Source organism: Oryctolagus cuniculus, chromosome 18 (assembly GCF_051225735.1).
Source record: "Oryctolagus cuniculus isolate XC-2025 breed Fujian yellow rabbit chromosome 18, ASM5122573v1, whole genome shotgun sequence".
In the NCBI taxonomy this organism is placed as follows: Eukaryota; Metazoa; Chordata; class Mammalia; order Lagomorpha; family Leporidae; genus Oryctolagus; species Oryctolagus cuniculus.
The window spans coordinates 78800378-78823358 of NC_142884.1; the positions used below are offsets into that span (position 1 = coordinate 78800378).

A 22981-nucleotide genomic window follows, 5' to 3' on the forward strand; every position below is an offset into this window, starting at 1 on the left:
GACGGGACAGCACGGAGAAGCCGGCACGCAGCTCGCCGCGAGCCCGGAGACTGGGACCCAGCGTCAGAACCGGCACAGGACAGGGCCCGGCCTCAGGTCCACCCACGGCCATGTCATACCCCAGGTGACGGTCCCAGCTCCGCTCTCCCTTCCAGCTGTCACCGCTCCTGGCTGCGGCCTGGCCCAGCCCTGGCTGCTCCGCCTTCGCGCAGATGAAAACAAGTGAACGCTTAGACCAAGACGGGGTGAGAATGGGTGGAAACGGGCTCCATCTCGCCCTGTGGACGGCCACGGGCAGACACGAGCGGTCAGAACCCACTCGACAGGTGCCCCAGGCCATTCCGCGGTTCTGATGTTTCCAGGGGAACATCCGGGGGGGTTGTCAGGACCCTCAAACCTGGGCCCAACCCAGGGCGGGTCTCCAAGCACACACGCCAGGGGGAGAGACATAGCAAGGCTGGTGGGCAGGGCTTGGGAGGCCCACTGGGACCACCGGGGGGCGGGTCCGTGCCTGACTGACAGGTCGCCAGAGGAGGCGGTGGAGCAGCTCAGAGGTGAGGAGGGGGCGCCCAGCGAGGGCAGCAGGTGGAGATGGCGCCAAGGGGCCTGGAGCTGAGCACACCAGACCCAGGGGGCATGGTCAGCGGGCCTCGGGCGCCTGGGGCAGCCCTGTCCTGTGCCTGACGCCCAGCACAGGCACGCTCGGCCCTCCGAGGACGGGCAGAGCAGCAGCAGCTGGGTCGGGGCAGCGGACAGGCGGCTCCACTTGGCTTTTAAAAGCTCTCTCTGCTGTAATGATGTGTTGTGTTAAACGGTGTCTTAGCCATAAACAGAAATCCAGTGAATGACAGGGCGGAGGAGGTCACACGTGTTTGCACGGGGCGGACACGTGGGGCCCCACGGGGGAGGGGCCACGAGAGAGACCAAGGCCACGGCTGCCGAGCAGGCCCCGGGAAGCTCCTGCAGGTGCACAGTTCATCCGGGCAGCGCCAGTTCTGTCTCCCTGAGCACCCGCAGGGAAGGGGGCTGCTGGGTGCACAGGAGGGGGGTCAGAGGGCGCTCCTGGACGGATGGACCCCGGCCTAGGCAGCTCCCGGCAACCCAGGACAGACCCCCAGGCCCGGGAGGGGCATGGCCCAGCCCCCCGTGCTGGGCCCATTTTAGCCAAGGAAACCACAGGACACAGCTCAGGCGGCCCCTGTCCCTCTGGCCTGCGCCTGGGGATGGTGGAGGCCCCGCTATATATACCACACAGAAAAGCGGCGTGCACACTGGACCCTGGTCAACAGCCGGCCTCTTAGAGGGAACCTAAAAATACCCCCTATAATTATGTTATTAAGACACGCCAGAAAAACTGACCCAGCCCACCGAGCCAGGCTCCGGAGACAGACCCAGGGGACCAGGGGGCCGAGCACGTCCGCCCTGGGGGCCTGGCCCCACCCAGGAGAGGCTGGGCGGCCGCCCACTGCCCGTCACGTGCCAGGGCTGGCACGCGGGACGGTCGTAACCCAAGGGCTCAGTGTGAGTGGCTGCCTGGCACAGCCGAGGGCCTGTCCACAAACGGGCACCCCCGACCCAGCATGCCCCCGGAGGTACACGTGCGCCCACGAGCAGGGTCCCACGCTCCCGGTGGAACATCCCAGCAACGACGGCACGCGGACAGGGAGACCGCGGAGTCGGCGCACGCTCAGATGAGAGACCTAGAAAGCAGTGAGGGGCACGTGGGCACGTGGGGCGGGGACCGGGCTGGGGCGGCACGGCCCACTCACCGCCAGGCCTCCCCTGGGAGCAGGGAGGGCAGGCAGCCTACCAGGCTCCAGGGAGAATCTGCTCTTACCGGATTCAACAGTTCGCCAAGCGCATTTATGTATCACTCGTGTGCCCTCACCTCCCCTCATTCGTGGTTACCCATGGTCTGAAAATACCACTCAGAAAGACCCAGAAATAAACAAGTCCCAACTCTAGTTACAGTTTCTCTCTTACCACTGCAGGTGCAAGATGCATGGGAGTGGCCACACGTCCTACGTGGTAGTAACCATGTAACAGATACAAGTTAGGGAGTAACCATGTAACAGATACAAGTTAGGGAGTAACCATGTAACAGATACAAGTTAGGGAGTAACCATGTAACAGATACAAGTTAGGCCTCCGCTGGGGGTCTTTAAACACAGCCCCAGCGGGGAGGGAAAGGACAGCTGTGATTTAAACTAAAAACAAAATAAACCGGGGAGGGGGCCATCGCCGGCCCCGGCTCCTGCAAGACGGAGCACCCAGGGACGCCCGGGCCTGCGGGGCAGCAGGGCTGGCCTCAGGGCACAGCGCTGGGCTGGGGAGCCTCAGGCAGCCACACCCCCAGGCCTGGCTGTCCCTGAGCGCTGCTTCTCTCAGAGGTCCCTCCTGGACGCCCTGTCTGGGGACCCCACTGTGGAGGGGAGGGGCCCTGCTGCAGTCCTCTGTGTCCACCCTCAGCACCACGTTGTGAACACACAGCACCGGCGCTCACGGGCCAGTCAGGCACCTGGGCCCTGCCACCTGCCCACCACCGTCTGCCCAGAGCACCTGCGCTCCAGTGCAAGACCTGGACGAGCACACACGTGAACCCCTGCAACACGGAGGGTCCCACGGGAGCCACACAGCAGGCTGCAGACGCCCTGGGACACCCTGTGAGGGGCGCGCATGCTCAGCCAGTCCCCCGAGCCTGCCCCATCCTGGGAACCGACCCGTGTGCTCCAGGGATCCCCGCGGTGGGTGGCCCCCTTCCGCCCGGCTCCCCGGAGGCCCAGCCTGCCTGTGACCTCCGGCGCCTGGGCCCACGCACGGCACATCTGGGAAAGTGCTCTGGGCTCCCGGCCCCGGGGACCGCAGAGGAAGGGCCGGCCGTTTCCCTGTAGGAGGGCCGCCGGCCAGCCCCGCCCAGCCTGGGCACCAAATGCAGAGCCCGAGACGCACGAGGCCCGGCTTTCCAGCTTTCACGGTCTCGTCTACAGCGCTGGAGACTGAGACCCGGAGGCAGGGGGAGGGCTCGGCAGGCTCGGCACACAAGCCGGCAGCCAGCCCGGCAGCACCCAGCCCGGCGCCCCTCCCAGCCACCTCCTCCCTCTGGCCTCCCTGCGACCTTCCACCCCAGGCTCCTCGCAGGTGCCCCTGGCAGCAGCAGGTGTGGGATCCACGCCCAGGGAGAAGCCTCGCCCACGCCGGTACCGCCCCCTCACCCCATCCCTTCTGAGCTGCGGCCCCAACAGTGCAGAGGTCAGGAGCGGCACAGAGGGTCCTGCCCCGCCCAGCTCCCCCCCGGGGCCTCGGGCACCAGGAAGGCCAAGGCCGAGATGGACAGACTGGCAGCTCTGAAAGCTGTCCACACCGGGCGGAGCTGCCCGGCCGTTACTGTGGCAGCGACCCACCGAGCGTCCACTGCAGGCCAGAGGGACGAGCGGGACGCTACGGCGTCCCCGTGAGGGCTGGCCTCCACCATGGGGCTACAACCCTGGGTCAGTGACCAGGAGAGGGGCACAGAAGGAAGCCAATGTCTACTTAGGTGTTTCCCAAGTGGACCACAGCGAGACTAACACCTCGTTGGCCTGAGGAGGGGGCTCCAGAAAGGCCAGGAAGGGCTTCCTGTGAGAGGCACCTCTGCTGGACCTGTGGGGGGTGGCGGCAGGAAGGCACCCTCACCCCCGGTGGGGGTCAGGAAGCTCTGTTTGAGCCCCTTCGTCTTCCAGCATCAAAGGCAAAATCAGGGGCCGGCGCTGTGGCGTAGGGGGCAAAGCCGCTGCCTGCACTGCTGGCATCCCATACGGGCGCCGGCTCACCAGCTCCACTTCCCATCCAGCTCTCTGCCCTGGCCTGGGAAAGCAGTGGAGGATGGCCCAAGTCCTTGGGCCCCTGCACCCGCATGGGAGACCCAGGGGAGCCTCCTGGCTTTGGATCGGCACAGCTCCGGCCATTGTGGCCAACTGGAGAGTGAACCAGCAGATCTAAGACCTCTCTCTCTGCCTCTCCTATTCTGTAACTGACTTTCAAGTAAATAAATAAATCTTTAAAAAAAAAAAAAAAGCAAGTTCACCACCAAGTTAGCAGAGTAACAGCCCTGGGACCAGGACCCTGGCTGCCAGGGGCCACCAGTGGGAAGACCACCACGGCTGCTGGGCAGTCCCTGCCCCCACGTGCACTCACACACCCACGCACACGCAGCCCTGGGTTCCGCGTCCTGCTGACTCGCTGGGTCTCCCCATCCCTCCAGGAAGCTCCAGCTGGCGAGGGCCTCCCCACCCCGTGCCGGCGGCGGAGGAAGCCAGCTCCCAAGCTGCCCAGTGCAGCGCTTCCTCTCGGCACCACAGCCGGGCGCCGGGCGCCGGGCACGCGCCCCGTCCTCGACCACAATGCTTCTGAGTGACAGTGGTCCCGCTCAGGTGATCCCCACGTGCAGTGGCGTGCCACTCAGCCCTGCCACGAGGCGTCTGGGGAGCAGAAGCCATGTTGGGGCCCCACGCCTCAGCCGCCTCCTCCCCCGGTTCCTGCAGGCGTAGGTTTCAGGCCGTGCGCCCGGCCGGGCCAGACGGCGTGGTCCTGTTTCTCAAGAATGCACACCATCCTCCTCGGAGGCTGAGAGGCCTGGGGCGTCCACTGCTCCCCGGGTGCAGGGCGGCTCAGATCCCCACGGGGGTGTAGGGAGGAGCCGGGGGCACCCCAGGATGACTCAGACCCTCCCCCTGGCTGCGGCGGGGCCAGCAAGGGTACAGGGTGACTAATTCCCTCTGAAGGTCGTGTTCATTTCCAGAGTCCTGGAGAAGGAACGTCCTGGCCAGCCCTGGTCAGACAGCGGGGCGGCTCACAGACAACAGAATGCTTGTTCCACCTCCGGCCTGGCCGGCTGGACCCTGACATCAGCCGGGCAGCAAACAGGTCCCTGGGGTGCCGCCCACGCCCCACGGCCAGAGCCAGACGTGGGAGTCTCAGGTGTCACCCTGGCCAGCTCTGCGTCCACCTCCCCCAGGAGCTTAAGAAAACGCTGAGGTGGGGCCACGCCCAGCCCAGTCAGGGTGGGTGTGGCCTGGGCATCAGCATTTTCTCACTAGCAGACCTCACTCCGGGGCGGTCTGAGGCTGACGGGAAGTCCAGAGTTAGTCATCGCTGTTTGTAAAAGCTCCCTAGGTGTCTAACCTGTGGCCTCAGGTGGGAGCCCCACTCGCACTCTGCCCAAGGACACAGGGAACTCCCGGCAGGCCTGAGAAGCCAGGAACCAGCAGTCAGCGGGGGGGGGGGGGGGGGGGGGCTTGGCCTGGCCCTGCCCACAGCCTGTTTATGCAGCCCAAACACTAAGAATGGATTGCACATTTTTAACACCTGGAAAAAAGCACTGGCAGAATAGTCCATGGCGTTAAATGACCATGTGGCTCCTAAAACCCCACCAGCCCCGCTCGGCAGGGTGCTGGACAGGCAGGAGCCAGGCCAGGGTCCCCTGACCCCAGGAATGGCTCCTGCGACAGGTGCCCAGGAGAGGCGGGGGTCCCTGTGCCTTTAAGAAGCGAACCTGCTGCCAGGAGCCTGGCTGGACCCCGCTGGTTTTGCTGACAAAAACAAGCCGGCACTGTCTGCCGCCTGGCCGGGCCCAGCCCAGCCCAGCCCCTCTGTCCACACCGGGCTGAGACGCGGAACAAAGTTTCTCCACCCCCTCCCAGCCTCAGCGGCCTCCTCCGACTGCCGCCCTGAAGTCCCCCCAGGTGGCACCACCTTGCTGCGCCACACACAGAAAGGCTGCGGACTCCCTGCCCCGTCCCGCCCACTGCTGCCCGGGACCAGACCGGGGCAGCGCACACCGCTTGGTGGGCCCCAGACTAATCTAATCTGCTTTCCAGCACGCGGGTGGAGACGGCCCACCCAGCCACACGGAGGAGCTGACGGTTGAGGGCTGCGAGGGGCCAGGTTCCGGGGCCCCGGACCCTGGGCAGCGAGGGCAGCCAGGGAGGGGACCCCGGGCCGCACTTCCCGGAGGGCCCCAAGCCCCCGGGTATGCAGGAGACAAAGGTGCCTGAACTGCGGACCCCTCCTCATCTGTTCCGGATTCGCCCGGGCTGCCCCTCCCCCAGCCCCTGCGGAACTGAGCCCGGCAGGCGAGGGGAGGGCAGGGAGGGGCCCTGGCTTTTCCCGAAGCGCGGGGCGCCCCAGTGGGCCGAGGGGCGGGGAGCCAGGGGGCGCAGACGTTAGCTCGGCTCGGAGGCTCCAAATTAAACAGCTCCAGGCAGGAAGCCCGCCCTCCCCAGATTGGTCAGGAAATCATGATGCAAGTCTGCACTTTTTTAACTCGAAAGAGAGAAAGAGATTCGCGCCCCCGCCCCAGCGCCCGCCCCTCGCCCCGCGGCGCCCGGGTGCCCCTGCCGCCGCCCGGCAGCCCCGCGCTCGCGCCTCCGGAATGCGGGTTCCAGGGCCGCTCCCCGGTAGGATCTCCACCCCCGCCCGCCCCGCGGCCGGGCCGGGAAGTGCGGGGCCCACGCGGCCCGTCCGCGGCCCACCTGGCGCGCAGCCCCACTCACCGGCCAGGAGAGCGCAGGGCAGCAGCAGCCAGTACAGCACGGCGCCCAGCACGTGCGGCTCCATGCTCCGGGCTCGCGGCGCCGCGGCGCTAAGGGGCAGTGCGGGGGCCCGGGGCCGGGCGCGCCATGGTGCGCAGGGGGTCGCCGCACGTGCCGCGCGCCCGGGGCCCCCGGCTTTCCTCCGGGACCGCGCGCTGGCGCCGCCGCCTCTTCCCCCGCGAAGGCCGACGGTCGGGGGCAGCGCTCGCTGGGAGTCAGCCCTGGCCCAGGCGCGGCGCGGCGCTGCTCGGAGAGGCCGGGCTGGGCCGGACGGCGGCTCGGCGGCTCCCGCCCTCCGCCGCCCGCGGGCCTTTATAAGCTCGGCCCCCCCCACCCCGGCCGCCGCCCGCCCTCCGCGGCGTGCCCGCCCCCGCGCTTCCCCCGACGGCCCGGCGCGCCCTGGCGTCCCCTCCGCCGGCCAGAGCGCCCTGCCGGCCCTTGGAGCTCAGTACGGAGTGCGGAGGCCACAACCCCCGTCCGGCGCGCACCCCAAGACCCCCCACACACCCTCACAGTAGCCTTGGCACTGCCGCTCGGCCTGTGCCTGAGGGTGGGCGGGACGCCATTCCCTGGGGGCGGCCCGGGCCCGGGAGCCAAAGGCGGGCTGCTGGGGGGCTGGCTTCCGCCCGCAGCCCCACGCGCAGCCCCACGCGCAACTACGGCCCGCGTGGCGGGAGCGACTTTCGCTTTACAGCCCGAGAGGCAAGGACGCAGCGCCCCCTGGGGGCCGTGCGCTGGCCCGGAGTCCCGGGAGCTCGGCGGGACAGCTCGTCCGCCGGGCCGCACGGCTGGGGCTTTGGGGGCCGCTCGCAGCCCCTCCGGCCGCCCGCGGCCTTGCCCTGTCGCTCAGGGTGTAGTGACAGCGGCCAGAGCCCCTGCGGGGGGGGGGGGGCTCAGCCCAGTGTGTGCCGGGCACCTCTGCCCTGGGCTGGAAGGAGCCAGGACCCCAGCCCTGCAGCTGGACTCAGTCCAGGCTCCCAACCTGAGCTGGGCACGGGAAGAGGCCGGGCTGCGAGGGCCGGGACAGCCCCAGCCTCCAGGCTGGGCCGCAGCACAGACCCCCGAACTTCCCAGCAAACAGAAGCCAGCAGTGCAGCCTCCCGGCGGCGAGGTCTCAGGACTCCCCTGCCAGCACCCGCGCGGGAGCAGAAGGCAGCGCTGTCCAAGACTGTCCCCGGAGCGGAGGATGGAGCTCTGCCGACGCAGCTTCCGGCGGCTACAGCGTGTCCTGCCGAGGGGCCTCGGCTACAGTGTAGGGGACCTCGGCTACCTGCCGAGGGGACCTCCGTAGCCACCAGAGACGCCTGCTGCTGTGTCCTGTACACCTGTGCACCTCTCACAGGGCGGGGACAGGACTCCCCTAGCTGCCGGCTCGCAGGCCTTCGGAGGTGGGGCAGGCAGCAGGTGCAACAGGGGACCCCACGCCCGTGCATCCAACCCCTTTTGCAATCGAGGATGCCAAGGGCCAGAGTGGGAGGCCACCTGTGCCAGGCCAGGCTGGAGCTAGAGCGCAGCCCAAAGACATTTCTGCCCCACCGCCCACAGCTCAGGGCCTTGCTTTGCCTTTTTTTTTTTTTTCCTTCCTTCCTTCTTTCCTTGATGTATTTGAAAGGCAGAGTGACAGAGAGGGAGAGACAGAGAGAGATCTCCGTCTGCTGGTTCACTCCGCAGTTGGCCACAATATCCAGGCCTGAGCCACGCAGAGGCCAGGGGCAAAAGTCCCTCCAGGTGTCCACGTGAGTGGCAGGGCCTTCCCAGGGCCTCGGCAGCAAGCTGGACCGGAAGTGGAGCAGCTGGGACTGAGCTGGCATCCCAGCATGGGGGGCTGGCGTCGCGGGTGGTGACTTACCCGCTGTGCCGCCACGCCAGCCCCGGGACTCACCTCCTGCCCTGCCACGCCGGCCCCGGGACTCACCTCCTGCCCTGCCACGCCGGCCTCCGGACTCACCTCCTGCACCGCCACGCCGGCCCCGGGACTCACCTCCTGCCCTGCCACACCGGCCTCCGGACTCACCTCCTGCCCTGCCACGCCAGCCTCCGGACTCACCTCCTGCCCTGCCACGCCGGCCCCGGGACTCACCTCGCTGCGCCGCCACGCGGCCCCCGGGACTCACCTCCTGCCTCGCCACGCCGGCCCCCGGACTCACCTCCTGCCCTGCCACGCCAGCCCCGGGACTCACCTCACTGTGCCGCCACGCCGGCCCCGGGACTCACCTCCTGCCCTGCCACGCCGGCCCCCGGACTCACCTCCTGCACTGCCACGCCGGCCCCGGGACTCACCTCACTGTGCCGCCACGCGGCCCCCGGGACTCACCTCACTGCCCCGCCACGCCGGCCCCCGGACTCACCTCCTGCACTGCCACGCCGGCCCCGGGACTCACCTCACTGTGCCGCCACGCGGCCCCCGGGACTCACCTCACTGCCCCGCCACGCAGCCCCCGGGACTCACCTCCTGCCCTGCCACGCGGCCCAGTCTTGCTGCGGTTGCTGCTTTAATAGCTACAGTTTCACTTGTTCACTTTATTTATCTGTAAGGCAGAAAGATGGAGACAGAGTTCTTCCTTCATCTGGTTCACTCCCCAAATGCCTGCAACAGGCATGGCTGGGCCCGGCCAAAGCCAGAGCCGGGAGCCCCACCTGGGGACGCCCAGCACGCGAGCTGTCTCCTGCTGCTTTCCCGGGCCACAGCAGGGAGCGCGTATGGGACGGCAGCGTCGCAGGCAGAGGCTTAACCTGCTGCACCGCAACACAGCCCCAGAAGTGGCTTGCTCACTGTGCCGAAGGCCTGCCCCAAACGTATTGTCTTCTTCAAACGGTAAGTTAGGGGCCGGCGCTGTGGGCTGCACTCCGAGACAGCAGCTCTGGCAGAGTCACACACAGAGAGCAGAGCTGGGAGGGGTGGGCAGTGTCCCTGTGACGGGGCAGCTCCTGCTTGGGGCGGGAGGGCAGCGGGGGCTCCTCGCCTCCACGCTCACACTGACAACGGCACTGACCACGCGTTTTGCCACAACAACCGTTTGCAGGCGCTGTAAGCCTCCCCTGACCCCGACCCCACCCCGCTGTTCTTCCCCGGCCAGAGGCTTCGTGAGATGTGGGCTAGTGTCTTATTCCCGAGTTCTTTCCTAGTGCGGTGCCCAGGACCCCTCTCCTGGAACCACAGGGCAGAAGTCGACCAGCCGAAGACTGGTGTGCACCTGCTCCTGTCACCTGGCACAGATGTGGGGCGCCATAAGAAAGCCCATCCCAGCCAAAGCCCCTCCTTGAGCAGTGGGAGGGTTTCCAGCCCCCACACCCCCTCCTCTGCGGGTCCTGGGTCCCCAGACGGCCCTGCTGTCCCTTCCTGCCCCGTGCAGACACCAGGCCCGGTCCCCGGAATCTGAGGATGAACGGCACCTGCCGTGACACTGAGTTCCAGCTCGGCCTGCTGCAATGACGGAAGCCCCCGGGGCCCCGACCCCCGGCGTGCCTAGGAAGCCGGGTCCCACCTGCCCTGCGGGGTTGCGAGGGGGGGGCCGCTACGGTGGGCCACACTGGAAAGTGGCCCTGCCTGCTGTCTGTGGTGTCCTCAAGCCAGCCACCGCCTGCAGTCCTACCAGTCCTCTCCCCAGGCCGCCTGTCCGGGAGCAGTGTGCTGACCCCTGCCTCCCCACCCTGAGGCCAGCGCTCAGCTGTCCAGGCTCACGATGTGACTGAACCAGGAGCCTGCAGTGCCCGCTGCTCAGCGCCCCGGACGGAAGTTGTGCCTGGAGCTGCCCGGTGGCTACAGTGGCCGGCTGACAGCCAGCAGGTAGCAGTTAGGACCCCACTGCCCGGCGCGCACCTGCAGGGGGCAGCGGCCAGAAGCCAAGCCCACGCGCACAGTGAGGGAGCCAGGAGTTCTGGGGTGGTCTGAGGTCATCAGCGTTTTCCAAATGGCCCGCGTTTCCCCATCACCAACCCAGAGCCAACAAGATGGGGTCACAGGAGTGGTGCGGCCAAAACTAAGCTGTAGTCAGCCACGCAGCAGCCTGTACCCTGGGTGGGGGTGGGGGGCTCAAGGCAAGTCCCTGCCCGGACCTGACCCACAGCGCTGTCTAAAACGCAGCGTGGCCACTGTAGCCTCCCTGGAGGAGGCAGAAATGACCACCCAGGCAGCAGTGGGAGGAGGCGGCCCCAGCCAGCCCCCAGCCTGCGCCCCTGCCCTGGCTGGCTGCCTCCCCCGTGCCTGGACCTGGGCCCGGTCAGAGCGGAGGCATCTGACCTGAGCGTGCCTGTGCACAGCGCTGGCTGCCCGGCCCACACCCTTTCCTGCCCACACGTCCTGGTTTGGGCCGGCCGGGCCAGCTCCCGGGTGGAGCCGCCGATGGATGGTGCTCACTTCCGTGTTGTCAGGAAGGAGGTTGTAACCAGTGAGGCCTCTGCCGCGGTGCCAGTCACCTGCTGCGGCCCTGGCGTGCCTGCTCGAAGGGTGGAAGAGTGCCCTGGGGGCCCCACAGGAGGGGCGGGTCCTGAGCAGGGGCCGGGAGCCTGACCCCTCCACCCTCCCCTCACATCACCAGCAGCTTCAGGAGCTGCCTTGTTGTTCAACTGCCCGTGCACCTGCCAACCTCTTGGGGCCACTGAGACTCCGCAAGTATGTCGCCCTGGGTCACACCTGCCCTTGGAATGCCGCCCCCCTGACACACGCCTCCTCTCAGAGTCCTGCTCAGGTGATAGCACCGCCCTGATTGTGGCCTGTGTGCCTGTGCGCCACCCCACAGAAGGGCTGCTTGACACCCGCAGAGTGGGTGTGGGACCAGGGCCTTTGTCAGGCCCCAGTGCGGAGTGTCAACCCCGCAGCTCAGGCAGTGCCCTGAGCATAGCGCCATGCGGGCCCCCAGCCCCGCGCCTGTCCCTGCTCTGCCCAGAGCTCTGTGAACGGAGGCCCTGGAGGCGCGGTGCGCCGTGCCCGCGCGAGGGTTCTCAGCCGAGCTTTCCAGCAGGCATAGACAGACGCTCCCGTTTCTCCCTGGCACGGTCCTGGGACGCAGCCTGCCTGGCTTCTGGGTGGGACTGAGGAACGAGCGGCACACGGGACAGACAGCGCCAGGCCCCCTGTGCGCCCGCCCGGCTCTCCTGCCCGTCGGCTGTTGCCCGCATTGCCCGTGCCAGCAGAACACAGCGGAGGCCTCTGACCCCAGCTCTGCCTCCGGGGGGGGGGGCATTCCAGGGCGGGGGCCCCGCAGGAGTGCAGGCACATTCCCAGGGCTGCCGTGACGCCGCCGGCACCGTGCTGTGGAAAGGATGCCCGGCTGGCGCCAGCCCGCGCTGCTGCGGGCAGGCCCTGTGTGCATCGAGCGACCCGCTCAGCGCCATTAGCCCCGCCCCGTGTGACCTGGCCCTTGTCACCACCTGGTCCCTAATCCTGGCAGAGTCCCTTACTGGCGACACAGGCAACAGAGTGACAAGTGGGATGTCCCCCCACAGGGCTCAGGCACGGCCACAGGACGCAGGCGGCCCAGGCGTCAGCTGCCCTGCTGGAGACCCCCACCTTCACAGCGCCCTGTGCCTGGGTGGCCAGCGGTCATCCACCTCAGCTCCCCTGTCCAGGCCTGGTCCTGCAGGTCCAGCACGGGCCAGCCTCGGACGCAGAGAGCTGCCCTGTCCAGGCCTGGTCCTGCAGGTCCAGCACGGGCCAGCCTCGGATGCAGAGAGCTGCCCTGCACAGGCCTGGTCCTGCAGGTCCAGCACGGGCCAGCCTTGGACGCAGAGAGCTGCCCTGTCCAGGCCTGGTCCTGCAGGTCCAGCACGGGCCAGCCTCGGACGCAGAGAGCTGCCCTGTCCAGGTGGGGCCGTGGGGGAGGGTGGGGACGGTGCTTGTTCCTCCCCAGACCTCAGGGACCCAGAAGTGACAGATGCCGCAAGCAGGCCGCCTGCACCCCTGCTGGGCCCAGGAGGAAACCCCTCTGGGCCCGGGGCCTTCCCTGGCCGGTGTTCCTCCACCACAGGGCAGCGCTGCAGCAGTGCGTGAGGCCTCCCACAAGGGCACCGCAGGCTCCACACTGGTCACTCCGTCCTCTGGCCCCGCCACACCATGCCCAGCCCCCACACCGTGAGCACAGGGCCCGCAGCCGATCTGGGTCTGAAGCCACTTCCTCCCTCCAGCTCCAGGGGGAAGTCAAGCTGCCCTGCCGCCGGGTCCCGGGTCACTCATGCCTGGGCACCATCTGCCCTCTCGCATCAGCAGCGATCAGGACCTGGGAATTCTGCCCCCATGGATGCCCTTGCCCTGTCCCCAAGGACGCAAAGGCCGCCCGTCTGGAAGCCCAGGTCTGGCGCCGAGACACGGAATCTGCCCCACTCTGACCTCGGGCAGGGCTGCCCTTCCTCAGGAGCCGGACGCCTGCCGTGGCCACGCAGGTGGCTCCCGGCCCGGGCAGCCTCTCGCAGGCAGCTGTGTCCCCAGCCATGGCGGGCCCGCAGGCCCTGGAGGTGGGTGCAGTGTTAAGAACACCCTGAGGGGCCAGCCTCCCGCGGGAGCGCCTGGGGCTACTCCCGGCTCCGGCTCCCTGCCGATGCAGACCCTGGGAGGCAGCACCTGGCGCTCCAGTACTGGGGTCCCCATGTGGGAGACCTGGGTGGAGGTCTGGACTGCGCTGGGGAGAAATCTCTGTCTCTCTGCCTTTCAAATAAACAGATAAAAATAAGTGATGGAAACCCCAAACCCACCCTTGCCCTTGTGGGTGGAAGGCTTGCGGGACCTGTGGGGGGCACAGTGGCTCCTGGGACTGGCCCTCGGGCTTCAGCCTCACCCCACCCCAACCCAGGCACCCACACGCGGGCCTGTGTAGGGAGCCCGGGGCCTCCCCCCCTGCAGCTCCCAGGCCCTCCTGGCAGGCGATGCCCACCTGGGGCCAGCTCCCCGCTGCCCTCCCCTGCCAGGGTGGGGCCTGGACTCTGAGGAGGTCACCCCCAGCTGTCACAGGCCTCCAAGGCACCAAACGAGGGACTGGGGCCGCGCAACCTTGGGGCACCTTCAGGATGGAGCTGGCGGGTACATGGAGGCACCCCTGGTCTGGGCTCTCTGCTTTGCAACCCCTTGGCAATGCGCACCTCGGTCTGAGGGAGGAATGAAGGCGGGGCCTGCGCATTCTGCCTGGGTTTTCATTCAAGGACCCCTTGCCGAGGAGGAGGAGGGGCCACCAGCGGGCGGGGTGGGGGAGCAGGCATAGCTAAGAGGTGCCGTGGCTGAGCTGGCACAGCCCCAAGGCAGGGGAGCTGCTCTCGCCACTCTGGGCTGACACAGCCGGCACCTTCCACCCACACTTGCAGGACACGCACCTGCCAGGGACTCCACCCTGACCCCACCCCTACAGGCACACAGCCCCGCCCCAGCCCCTCCCACTGCCACGTGAGTGACACCGTGGGCCTGGCGCTGCCGCCCTTGTGGTTTCCAAGCTCATTATGGGTGGCACCAGGACCCCACCGTCCTTGTGCCTGCCCCTGCTGTAGGGCCCCGCTCCTTAGTGACAGTGACAGTGACAACGAGGAAGAGGATCTGATCCAGCGCACTCTCACGCTCATTCTAACTGCTCACCTGGGAGCTGGCACTGGGAGGCAGGCATCCTGCATGGATGAGAGTTTGTGTCCGGCTGCTCCACTTCTGATGCAGCTCCCTGCTCATGGCCTGGGAGAAGCAGCAGAGGGCGCAAGTCCTTGGGCGGTGCCGCCCACGTGGAAGTCCTGGGTGGAGCTCCTGGCCCCGCCTCTGTGGCCCTCTGGGGAGTGAAGCAGTTGATGGAAGACACTTCTCTCTCTCTGTCACTCTTCCAGATAAATACCTAAATCGTTAAGAACATTCAGGATACAGTGAGTAAGCAGAAAACTTGCTACATTATAACTTGAATTTAAAAAAATGATTTCTTTATTTATCTGACTGGTAGAGTGACAGATCCGCCCCCCGGCTGTTGCAGGTGTGTGGGGGGTGGGCCAGGCAGGACCCAGGCGCTGCTTCTGGGCCTCGCACACGGGTGGCAGGGGCCGCTCCCCGGCACATGAGCAGGCAGCTGTGCCACGATGCCCACCCCTCACCTGATTCCTTCTGTGTGACTGCGGCCACTATCACACCCACGGCCTCCCCTCCATTCCTGACGGCCAGAGCCATGCCGGGTGCTCGCGTGGGAGCCCGCCTCGGTACTCTCGGCACCCTGACGCCGCGTGGAAGTGTGAGCGACACCGTCCACTCGGCTCCTGCCCTCCGCCCTCTCACAGCGGCCCTGCCAGGAGCAGGCTCCGGGAGGTGCCCCGGAACAGCCAGGTGAGCGAGGGCCGGCACTGCCTGGGTCACCTCGCCCACCACAGCGGCTTGGCAGCTCCTCCCCCCACCCCCCGCCCCGGCGACGGATCCCAAGGTCATCTGCAGGACCTGGAGCCAAGTGCAGGTGAAGCCAGACTCGGCCTCGGGCCTCCTGTGCGGCCAAGGCCTCGGAGAGCGCCCTGTGGCTGCAGGTGAGTGACAGCTGCGTGCAGGGCCCAGGATGCCCCGCGGGCTGAATTCCATCCTGGTCTGCGGGCCCGGTTCTGGCCAGGGCCCACACAGACAGCAGCTGCGAGGTAGCTTGTTGGTCCACCTGCTCCGTGCCCTGGGGTCTGAGCTTCCTAACCAGCAAGGGGACCGGGCGCAGGCCCACTCTGAGGGCACAACTGGTAAAGATTCAGAAACAGAGTGGCCTGGATGTGGGTGTCACAAACACCCTCCCCTCACCCCTTGTTATGGGTGAGAAGACGGGGTGGGGTGGGTGCAGCCCCTCAGGCAGACCGCAGCGGGTCCCTCCAGGCCCTGACCCGAACTGCCCTCCTCCCCACGAGCCAGAGGCTCACAGTTGGACCAGAGCTCTGCTCCACGGACCATGGGCCTGGGAACCCCCGTGCCTCAGTTTCTCCATCTGTACAGCAAGGGCTTGGCCCCTGGAATACCACAGCCCCCTCCAGCCCTGACACGGACCCAAGAGGACGCATGCGTGGACTCTGGGAGCCGGCCATGCAGCGCACACAGGTGAAGCCGCTGCACTGGGGTGTGAGTGCTGGCTGCTCCTCTTCTGATCCGGCTCCCTGCGAATGTGCCTGGGAAAGCAGATGCCCAGGTGCTTGAGTTCCTGCCTCTCACGTGAGACCTGGATGAAGCCTGGCCCAGCCCCGGCCACTGTGGCCATTTAGAATGGACCCGCGGACGGAAGAGCTCTCTTTTGGTCTCTCTCTGTCTCTCCCTGTCACTCTGCCTTTCAAATAACTAAAATCAATCTTTAAAAAAGAAGAGCAAACTGGATACCATGACCCCCCCCACCCAGTCTGGGCCAACAGCTCTTCCAACACAGAGCTGATGGGAGGGATGGAGGAGCAGGACAAAGCCCGGGCCTGACCAGGCTGGGGACCACTGGGCAGGCGGGGCCCGGTCTGCGCCTCAGCTCGGCTCCCTGCAGCTGCAGCCTCTCTGCCCTGGATCTCCCTGTCGGGGAGCCGCGCGGGAACATGCCCGCCAGCGCCCAGTGTGTCCCCAGCGCAGCCGCAGGCGTGGGCCCTGGCATACGCGGACTACTGGGCTACCACAGTGGCTCTGCTCTGCTGTACAGCCGAGGTGCCCACCTCCAGGGGCCTGCGGTGTCCAGAACCGCGCGCCCAGGCCACCCTCTTCTTCCAAAAGGACCAGGGCCAGCAGCAGAAGGTGGACTGACGCATGGACCGTGAGCATCCGCAGTGCCGTGTGGACCCTGAGCACGCCGGGACCCCGGCAGGACTGCGCCGCCGCCACTCAGCCTGCGCCTGGGCTCCGAGCAGCCAGCCTGAGGCTGCTCCCTGCAGAGTGACCTCGCTGCTCTGCCAAGGGGCTGCCGGCCCCCTCCCCACATGCCGGCCCCCTCCCCACATCCTGGCCGGGTCTTGGCAACCCCTTCCAGCTGGGGAAGGGGCAGAAGCAGCAGTCACAGCAGGTGGGAGATACATCTATCACTCTGCCTTTCAAATAAATAAAATTAATCTTAAAAAAAGTTGATCTGGGGCATGGTGAAGGAGTGCCAGGTCTCCCAAGAGCCCGGGCTGGGAACTGCTGGGTCCCACAGCCACCTGCTGCGTCCGCCTCTGTCCTCGGGGACACACGGAGGAGCCGGACAGCTCAGCTGGGCCCCTCTGCTCCCACCTCGTGGCCAGGACAAGCCCCAGTACCCCTGCTGCCCTGGCCACTGCATGCCCACTTGCTGGTCTTCAGAGTGAATGCCAGCCACGGCCTAAGTCTCCAAGTCGCCAACACTTCTCAGCCCTGGTCCCCAGCCCACGCAGGACCAGGTGTGTCCCAGACACACGCTCAGAACTCCGCACGTCCCCTGTGAGCAGCGGCTCCAGGCTTCCGCTGAGCCTTGCAGAGGCGCTGGGCACTGCTTCTGCCTGCAGGCTGACGGCCCAGGTGGCCAGACAGAACCCTGTGCGTGGCTGTTCCCTCCCAGGAGGGAGCCGGCGGCTGGCCATGCTGCACTGCAGCCTCACGGCCGGGAGGTGGCCAGGCACTGTGGACCCATCCTCCTGAGCTGGTCTCCCCGTGGGTGGTGCAGGCAGGGGTGCGTAGGCGGCAGGAAGAGACGCTGGGGGGCTGGGGCAGCCTCCTGTCCGTCAGTTCTCTATGCAGGGCAGGGACGGGCCAAACGGTCATGCCCAACAGCTACATGCGGAACCTTTGCTCAGGGCAGGGACGGGCCAAACGGTCATGCCCAAGAGCCACATGCGGAACCTTTGCTGTGGTCAGGCCCTGCGGCCTCAGCCGCTCCGAAACCAGCTGTGAACTGGGGAAACTGGGCAGGGAACCCCGGGGGTGGGGGGCGCCCTCTCACTCGGCGCCTGGAGGCTCAGGAGTCCCCCAGGCACCCTTCCTGCTGACCCCAGGGCACCGCTGCCCCTTTCGGGGTGGGGCCACACAGCTGCAAGGGGACACAGGGCCCAGGCCACGCGGCCGCAGTCTCTGCCGTCTTCCCACACAGGCACTGGTGCGCGGGCGGCGCCCTCAGAGGAGTTGGCTGTGCCCGCGGGGGACTGACCGTGTCTGCGGGGGGCTGACCATGCTCAGGGCCTCTCATACGGCCTCGTTCTCTACTCCTCAACTCGAGGAACCCCGGGGAGTCTGTGCTAAGTGCCTATGGGACGCTGGCCTAGGTGCTGGCACGACTCGGCGCTCCTGCACCTGCCAGGTGCCTGCCGGGGGCGCCTGTTGTGTCCCGGGCCGCCCAGCGGAGGACGGCGAGACCCCCGGGAGGCGAAGCGCAAGGGGCTTTGTCAGAGGTCCCTGACAGCGCGGCAGAGCCCGGGACCCCTGCTCTGTGCGGGGTTTGCAGTTCCCAGGGGCCAGCACTACAGCCGCCTTCCTTCTCTCCACCTCGGCCACGCTCCGAGCCCGCCCAGCTCACTGCCGTCCCCACCTGGCCCTGCCGGCCCCGGAGCCTCCCGGGGTCAGGCGCGTCCTGCGCCTACTCTGATCCTGCCGTGGCGCGCCTCTGGCTCGCACGTTCCCCCAGCTAACTTAGGCAGAGGAATCCCCTGGTTTGGGTGAGAAGGGCAGACGGTGCTGCCGCGGAACCGTGAGGGCGACGGTCTTTACCCTTTCCTTGATGAAGTTTACAGCTGCCTACATTGCAAGGGCCTGAGGTCACGGCTAACAGAAGCACCGACGGGGGCCAGAGGAGGGTGGTCAGCCACGGAGAGCCACCGAACCAGGCCTCACGTGTGAATGGTGAAGCCAGGCCTTCATCCCGTGCACCTTACAGCAGTGGGAGTCGCAAGATCAGCTCCGTGCGGCCCTTCCCACCGTCCTCTGAAGGCTCTCACGGTGGCGCCGCACCCACGCCCAGCCCCTGGCTCAGGTCACATTCAGCATCTTGAATCCGGTCGGTTTCCCTGGCCACCGCTCTCGGTGTACCCCCGCGAGTGCTCTCGTGGTCTAGTGGTTCCTTGGCAATACTGCCGGTGAGCTTGTGGTGCCCAGGCAAATCCAGGCATGCGGCGGGGGTGGGGACCCACACATTGTTCCAAACAGAGTCAAGCCGAGTCTATATGGGGTGTTCCTCGCATGGAACGGCGCACAGGGAAGGAGCATCACCCAGTCTCCACCAGCAATTTAGTTAAAAAAATTATAAAGCCTCCTTTAACGTCCAGTTCATTCGCTCTACCTGTCCCGAACCCGGGATTGTACTCACAGCGTAATTCCCAATCTATCCCCATTGTTCCAGCCAATCCCTGAGTGACCCCACCAACAAAAGCGGGGCCATGCTCGGGCCCCGGGCCTAGAACCACACCTGGGGACAACGACCCCTTAGCCACGGTATCGGCTGTCCCCACCCACCCTGAAAAGGTGCCTACGAAGACGAAGATATTTGTATCCGCACTTGGCTGGTTTTACCTCTGTGAAATCCTCCTCCCGGCTCTGTCCTGGCCCCCACCCCCTTGCCCTTCTGTGTGCCGTCCCACCTCTTCCAGCCCACACCGCCTGGCGAGCCTGACCCCGCACCCCCGTCTCCCGGAATGTGCGCTTCTGTGGAGTCTAACGGAGCAGCCAAGCCGTCTCCGTTTTCCCCAGGGGTTCCCATGCAAGTGGGGGACAAGGCGCTCTCCCAGCTTCATGTCGGCATCCCGCCCCACCCGCTGCTGTCCACGTCAGTCCCTGTTTCCCACCCACGGCCAAGTCCTCCTGTGTAACGGGTGGGAAGGTCTCTCTCCCACCCCTGGGGCCAGGAGACGGAGGGGCAGAGATGCAGTCCAGCCAGGCAACTCTCTGGCCGCCGCGTCGGCCCTCCGGTTTCCCCGCGCCGTGGGGCGACCCCTCGCTGGTGCCCAGGACATGGACCCGCGAGGGCCTTGGGCTTTTCAGCGCCTGCAGCAGGTGTAATATCCCCGCCCCGTTCTCGAGCTCTCCCCCATCTGGTCTTAAAGCACTCTGCCTGCGTGCAGGGTGGCGAGTGCACACTGCCTGTCGGTGTACACCGTCGTCTCTCCCTCCGCCAACTCCAGAGCAGCAGGCAGGGCCGCAGGTTCGGCCTTCTGAGCGGAGGGTTTTCCCCGTGTCTCTGGTAGATAACCTGACCCTGAGTGTCGACCACTGCCGCCCGCGTGCTGCACCCCCCTTCCCTGACCGCTGCCATCCGTGAACCAGGGGACAGTCCCGCGGCTTCCGCACAGCGGTCGCCTCGGATCAGACGTCCTCACACTCATGCAGGGGCTGCTCCAAGTCCGGGTTGGGCAGCCATGTTGTCGGGGTAACACAGTGGGGCCCTGGAATTGGACCCCAGGAGAGTCTAAGAGCAGCCCCCGGCACTGGATATCCACTTTCCGGGGGCTGCCGCCACGTCCCCTCTACTGCGCGTGGCTGCCCCAGCGTTAGCTTCGGCGCCAGGAGCGCGGTCGCTGCGATCACGCGCGGGCAGGTCGGCCACCCCGCAGCCGCCGGCCGGCACCACGGCCTGATGTCCGAGTTAACCCTCCTCTTGCGAGTCCCCATTTTTCTTCCAGAAGCAAATTGAAAGGCTTGCCAGGACGTGGGAGGGCCAGAGCCGGTGCCGAGAAGAGCTGTTTCTAATGCCTTAGAAGCTTTGTCCATTTCCGGCTCCGTGTCCAGTGTTTAATCTCCTACAGCCTTTATTTATTTATTTATTTATTTTGACAGGCAGAGTGGACAGTGAGACAGAGAGAAAGGTCTTCTTTTTGCCGTTGGTTCACCCTCTAATGGCCACCACACTGCGGCCGGCGCACCGCGCTGATGCGAAGCCAGGAGCCAGGTGCTCCTCCTGGTCTCCCATGGGGTGCAGGGCCCAAGCACTTGGGCCATCCTCCACTGCACTCCCTGGCCACAGCAGAGAGCTGGCCTGGAAGAGGGGCAACCGGGACAGAATCCGGTGCCCCGACCGGGACTAGAACCCGGTGTGCCAGCGCTGCAGGCGGAGGATTAGCCTAGTGAGTCGTGGCGCCGGCCCCTCCTACAGCCTTTAAACAGTGGCCGGGTTCTTCCCGCGTACCTGGGCATCCACAAGCGACAGTACCCCACCGACCCCAGGAACCCCCGCGCCCCCTTGTGCTGGAGGGTGGGCATATTTAAAACGGCCCATCCCATGGCTGTTAGCCATCTTTTACCCCCTGAACTTGTACCCTAAGTATGCTAAGTGCTTTCTGCACTCACCCGGTGCCCCCGGTCCCGGGTGCCCTTGAGGCAGCCCTCTGCAGTCAGTAAATCGTCCACGCGCTGCGAGACGGCCGCCCCAGGACGGGACTCGGGGAGGGGAGCCCCAGCTGCCCTCGTCGCCGTCGCTGTCTCCTCCGGCAGCCACTACCTGGGCTTCCCCGGCCTCTCAGGGCACCCGTTTTCCGGCGCCCCCACTGCTTAGACTGCACACTGGTCTCGCTGAGGCGGGTCCGCGGAGCAGCTGCCGGGGGTGATCCCTCCTACCGCCACCCTCACCCCAGGGCCACCTTAGTCTCGGGCCTCTGGCTGCTCCTCCCCGTTCCTCTCCGTCCATCCTACAGCTCCTTCTGGCGTCCAGGATCCTCCCTGGCCTGGAACCTGCGCTCCTCCCGCCTCAGCCTCTCTTCCCTCCCCTCCGGGGTCTCCCTGCTGGCCTTCGCCCCGTTCCGCCACCTTCAGTAGGTCCTGCAGGTCCGACCCGCGAGCCCGTCCACCTTCTGCGGTTTCTCCCTAACGCCTGGTGCTGACTTAGGAAGGCTAGCGTCACCGCCGCCCGCCCTTCCCGCGCCCCGGGTCCACGGGCGCGTGCTGCCGGGGGGGCCTCCAGGAACCTGCCCAGGAGCGAGGCTGGGCTCTCGTCTGGCCCTTGTCTGACTGCATTGACCCTGGACAGGTCCGATGGCTCTCTCGCCGCCGCGCGGAGACCAGACAGGAGAGCCTGGCGGTACACGCCGAGGCGCGCCCCACCTTGCGCTTGGTCATCGTCCCAGACCGGCCGGGTCAGCGGGAGCCCCTCATCGTCGTGGGCTGCCCGTCGTCCCTGGCGTGCTCCCGGGCCTCCGTGATGCACAGGGCTGTGAGGAGCGGGCAGCCGTCCCCGGTGGGTTCTGGGTGAACAGGAGTCCAACAGGGGCACGCTGAGCCGTCCAGTTAGAGGTCGCTGGGGAAGCGGCCAGGATCGGCAAGCTTCGCTCGCCCCAGGCTGATGGAACCGGAGCTTCCCGGGGGGGTCGATGGGAGGGGGTGCCCCGTTCCGGGGGGGCGGGGGCGCTGGCCCCCAGAGCTCCCTGAGGCGCCAGCCTCTCCCCGGCCTCAGGCGGGCGGGGTCCTCCCCTCCTCGAGGCTAGGCTCCAGGTGCCCGTGCTCCCTGGCTGGCTGGCCCCCCTCCCCTCGGTTCCTTCCCTCCGGGAGCACAAAGGGTTTCGGCCAAGGCGGCGGGGGTGAGGTGGGGGGTGGTGGCCACCATTCCTGCCACACAGGACGTAGGGCAGCGGGCCAGGGCGACCCTGAGCCCCGCATCCAGAGCTCCTCGACCCTGCTTATTCGAGCCCGGTCGACGCCCCCCGGGGCCCAGCCCACCTCCAGGGGGGCCGCTCAGTGGGACAGCCACCACCTGAGCTTCTTTACTCCCAGGAGAGCGCGAGGGGACCGGCGACAGCGGCACTAGCCACGGCTCCTCCCACCCTCCCAAAGTCAACGCCGAGAAGAGAAGCAACACGGAGACACGAGGCCAGACCAGAGCTGGGTCCTCGCTGGCGGTCTAGACCCCGCTGTGCACTGCGACCCGCTGGGCCTTCCTCCGAGCGACTCAACCCGACAGCGCCCCTCCCCCAGGCCTTCCCGGCCGCGGGGCGTCTCCCCCCCCCCAGCACCAGGCCTTCCCGGCCACGGGGGCGTCTCCCTCCCCCCCCCGCGCCCCTCCCCCTGGCCTTTCCGGCCGCGGGGCGTCTCCCTCGCCCTCCACCCCAGCGCCCCGCACCCTGGACGCGGGGGGCGTCTCCTTCGCCCCCCGCCCAGCGCGGCCGCTCCTGGCCACACGCGCTCTCTGCTAAGACCGCAGAAACTGGAGATCAGCCCTTCCGCCCTCCAGGCTCCCTTCCTAGTCCCAGTCTGCAGCCCTCGTGCCAAGGGGCCGGGGCTCGGCGCTGCCCACGCGGTGAGGGCCGCCCAGCGGAGGACGGCGAGACCCCCGGGAGGCGAAGCGCAAGGGGCTTTGTCAGAGGTCCCTGACAGCGCGGCAGAGCCCGGGACCCCCGCTCTGTGCGGGGTTTGCAGTTCCCAGGGGCCAGCACTACAGCCGCCTTCCTTCTCTCCACCTCGGCCACGCTCCGAGCCCGCCCAGCTCACTGCCGTCCCCACCTGGCCCTGCCGGCCCCGGAGCCTCCCGGGGTCAGGCGCGTCCTGCGCCTACTCCGATCCTCTGTCTTGCGCAAAGCCCGCCGCGGCGCGCCTCGGGCTCTCACAA

General features: G+C 67.2%; 1 protein-coding gene across 4 annotated transcripts in view; it reads right to left on the reverse strand.

Moving 5' to 3' along the window:
- PIEZO1 (piezo type mechanosensitive ion channel component 1 (Er blood group)) overlaps positions 1–6873 on the reverse strand; it is a 50408-nt gene extending 43535 nt beyond the window's left edge. For 2 of the 4 annotated variants that reach the window (XM_089320557.1, XM_089320555.1), the window contains exon 1: positions 6531–6873. In XM_089320557.1, coding sequence (XP_089176683.1) covers positions 6531–6594 — 64 coding nt within the window. In that variant the 5' untranslated portion in view covers positions 6595–6873. The remainder of the gene's footprint in view (positions 1–6530) is intronic. The other 2 variants (XM_089320558.1, XM_089320556.1) reach the window with 1 other exon arrangement.
- Between the last annotated feature and the right edge of the window lie 16108 nt (positions 6874–22981).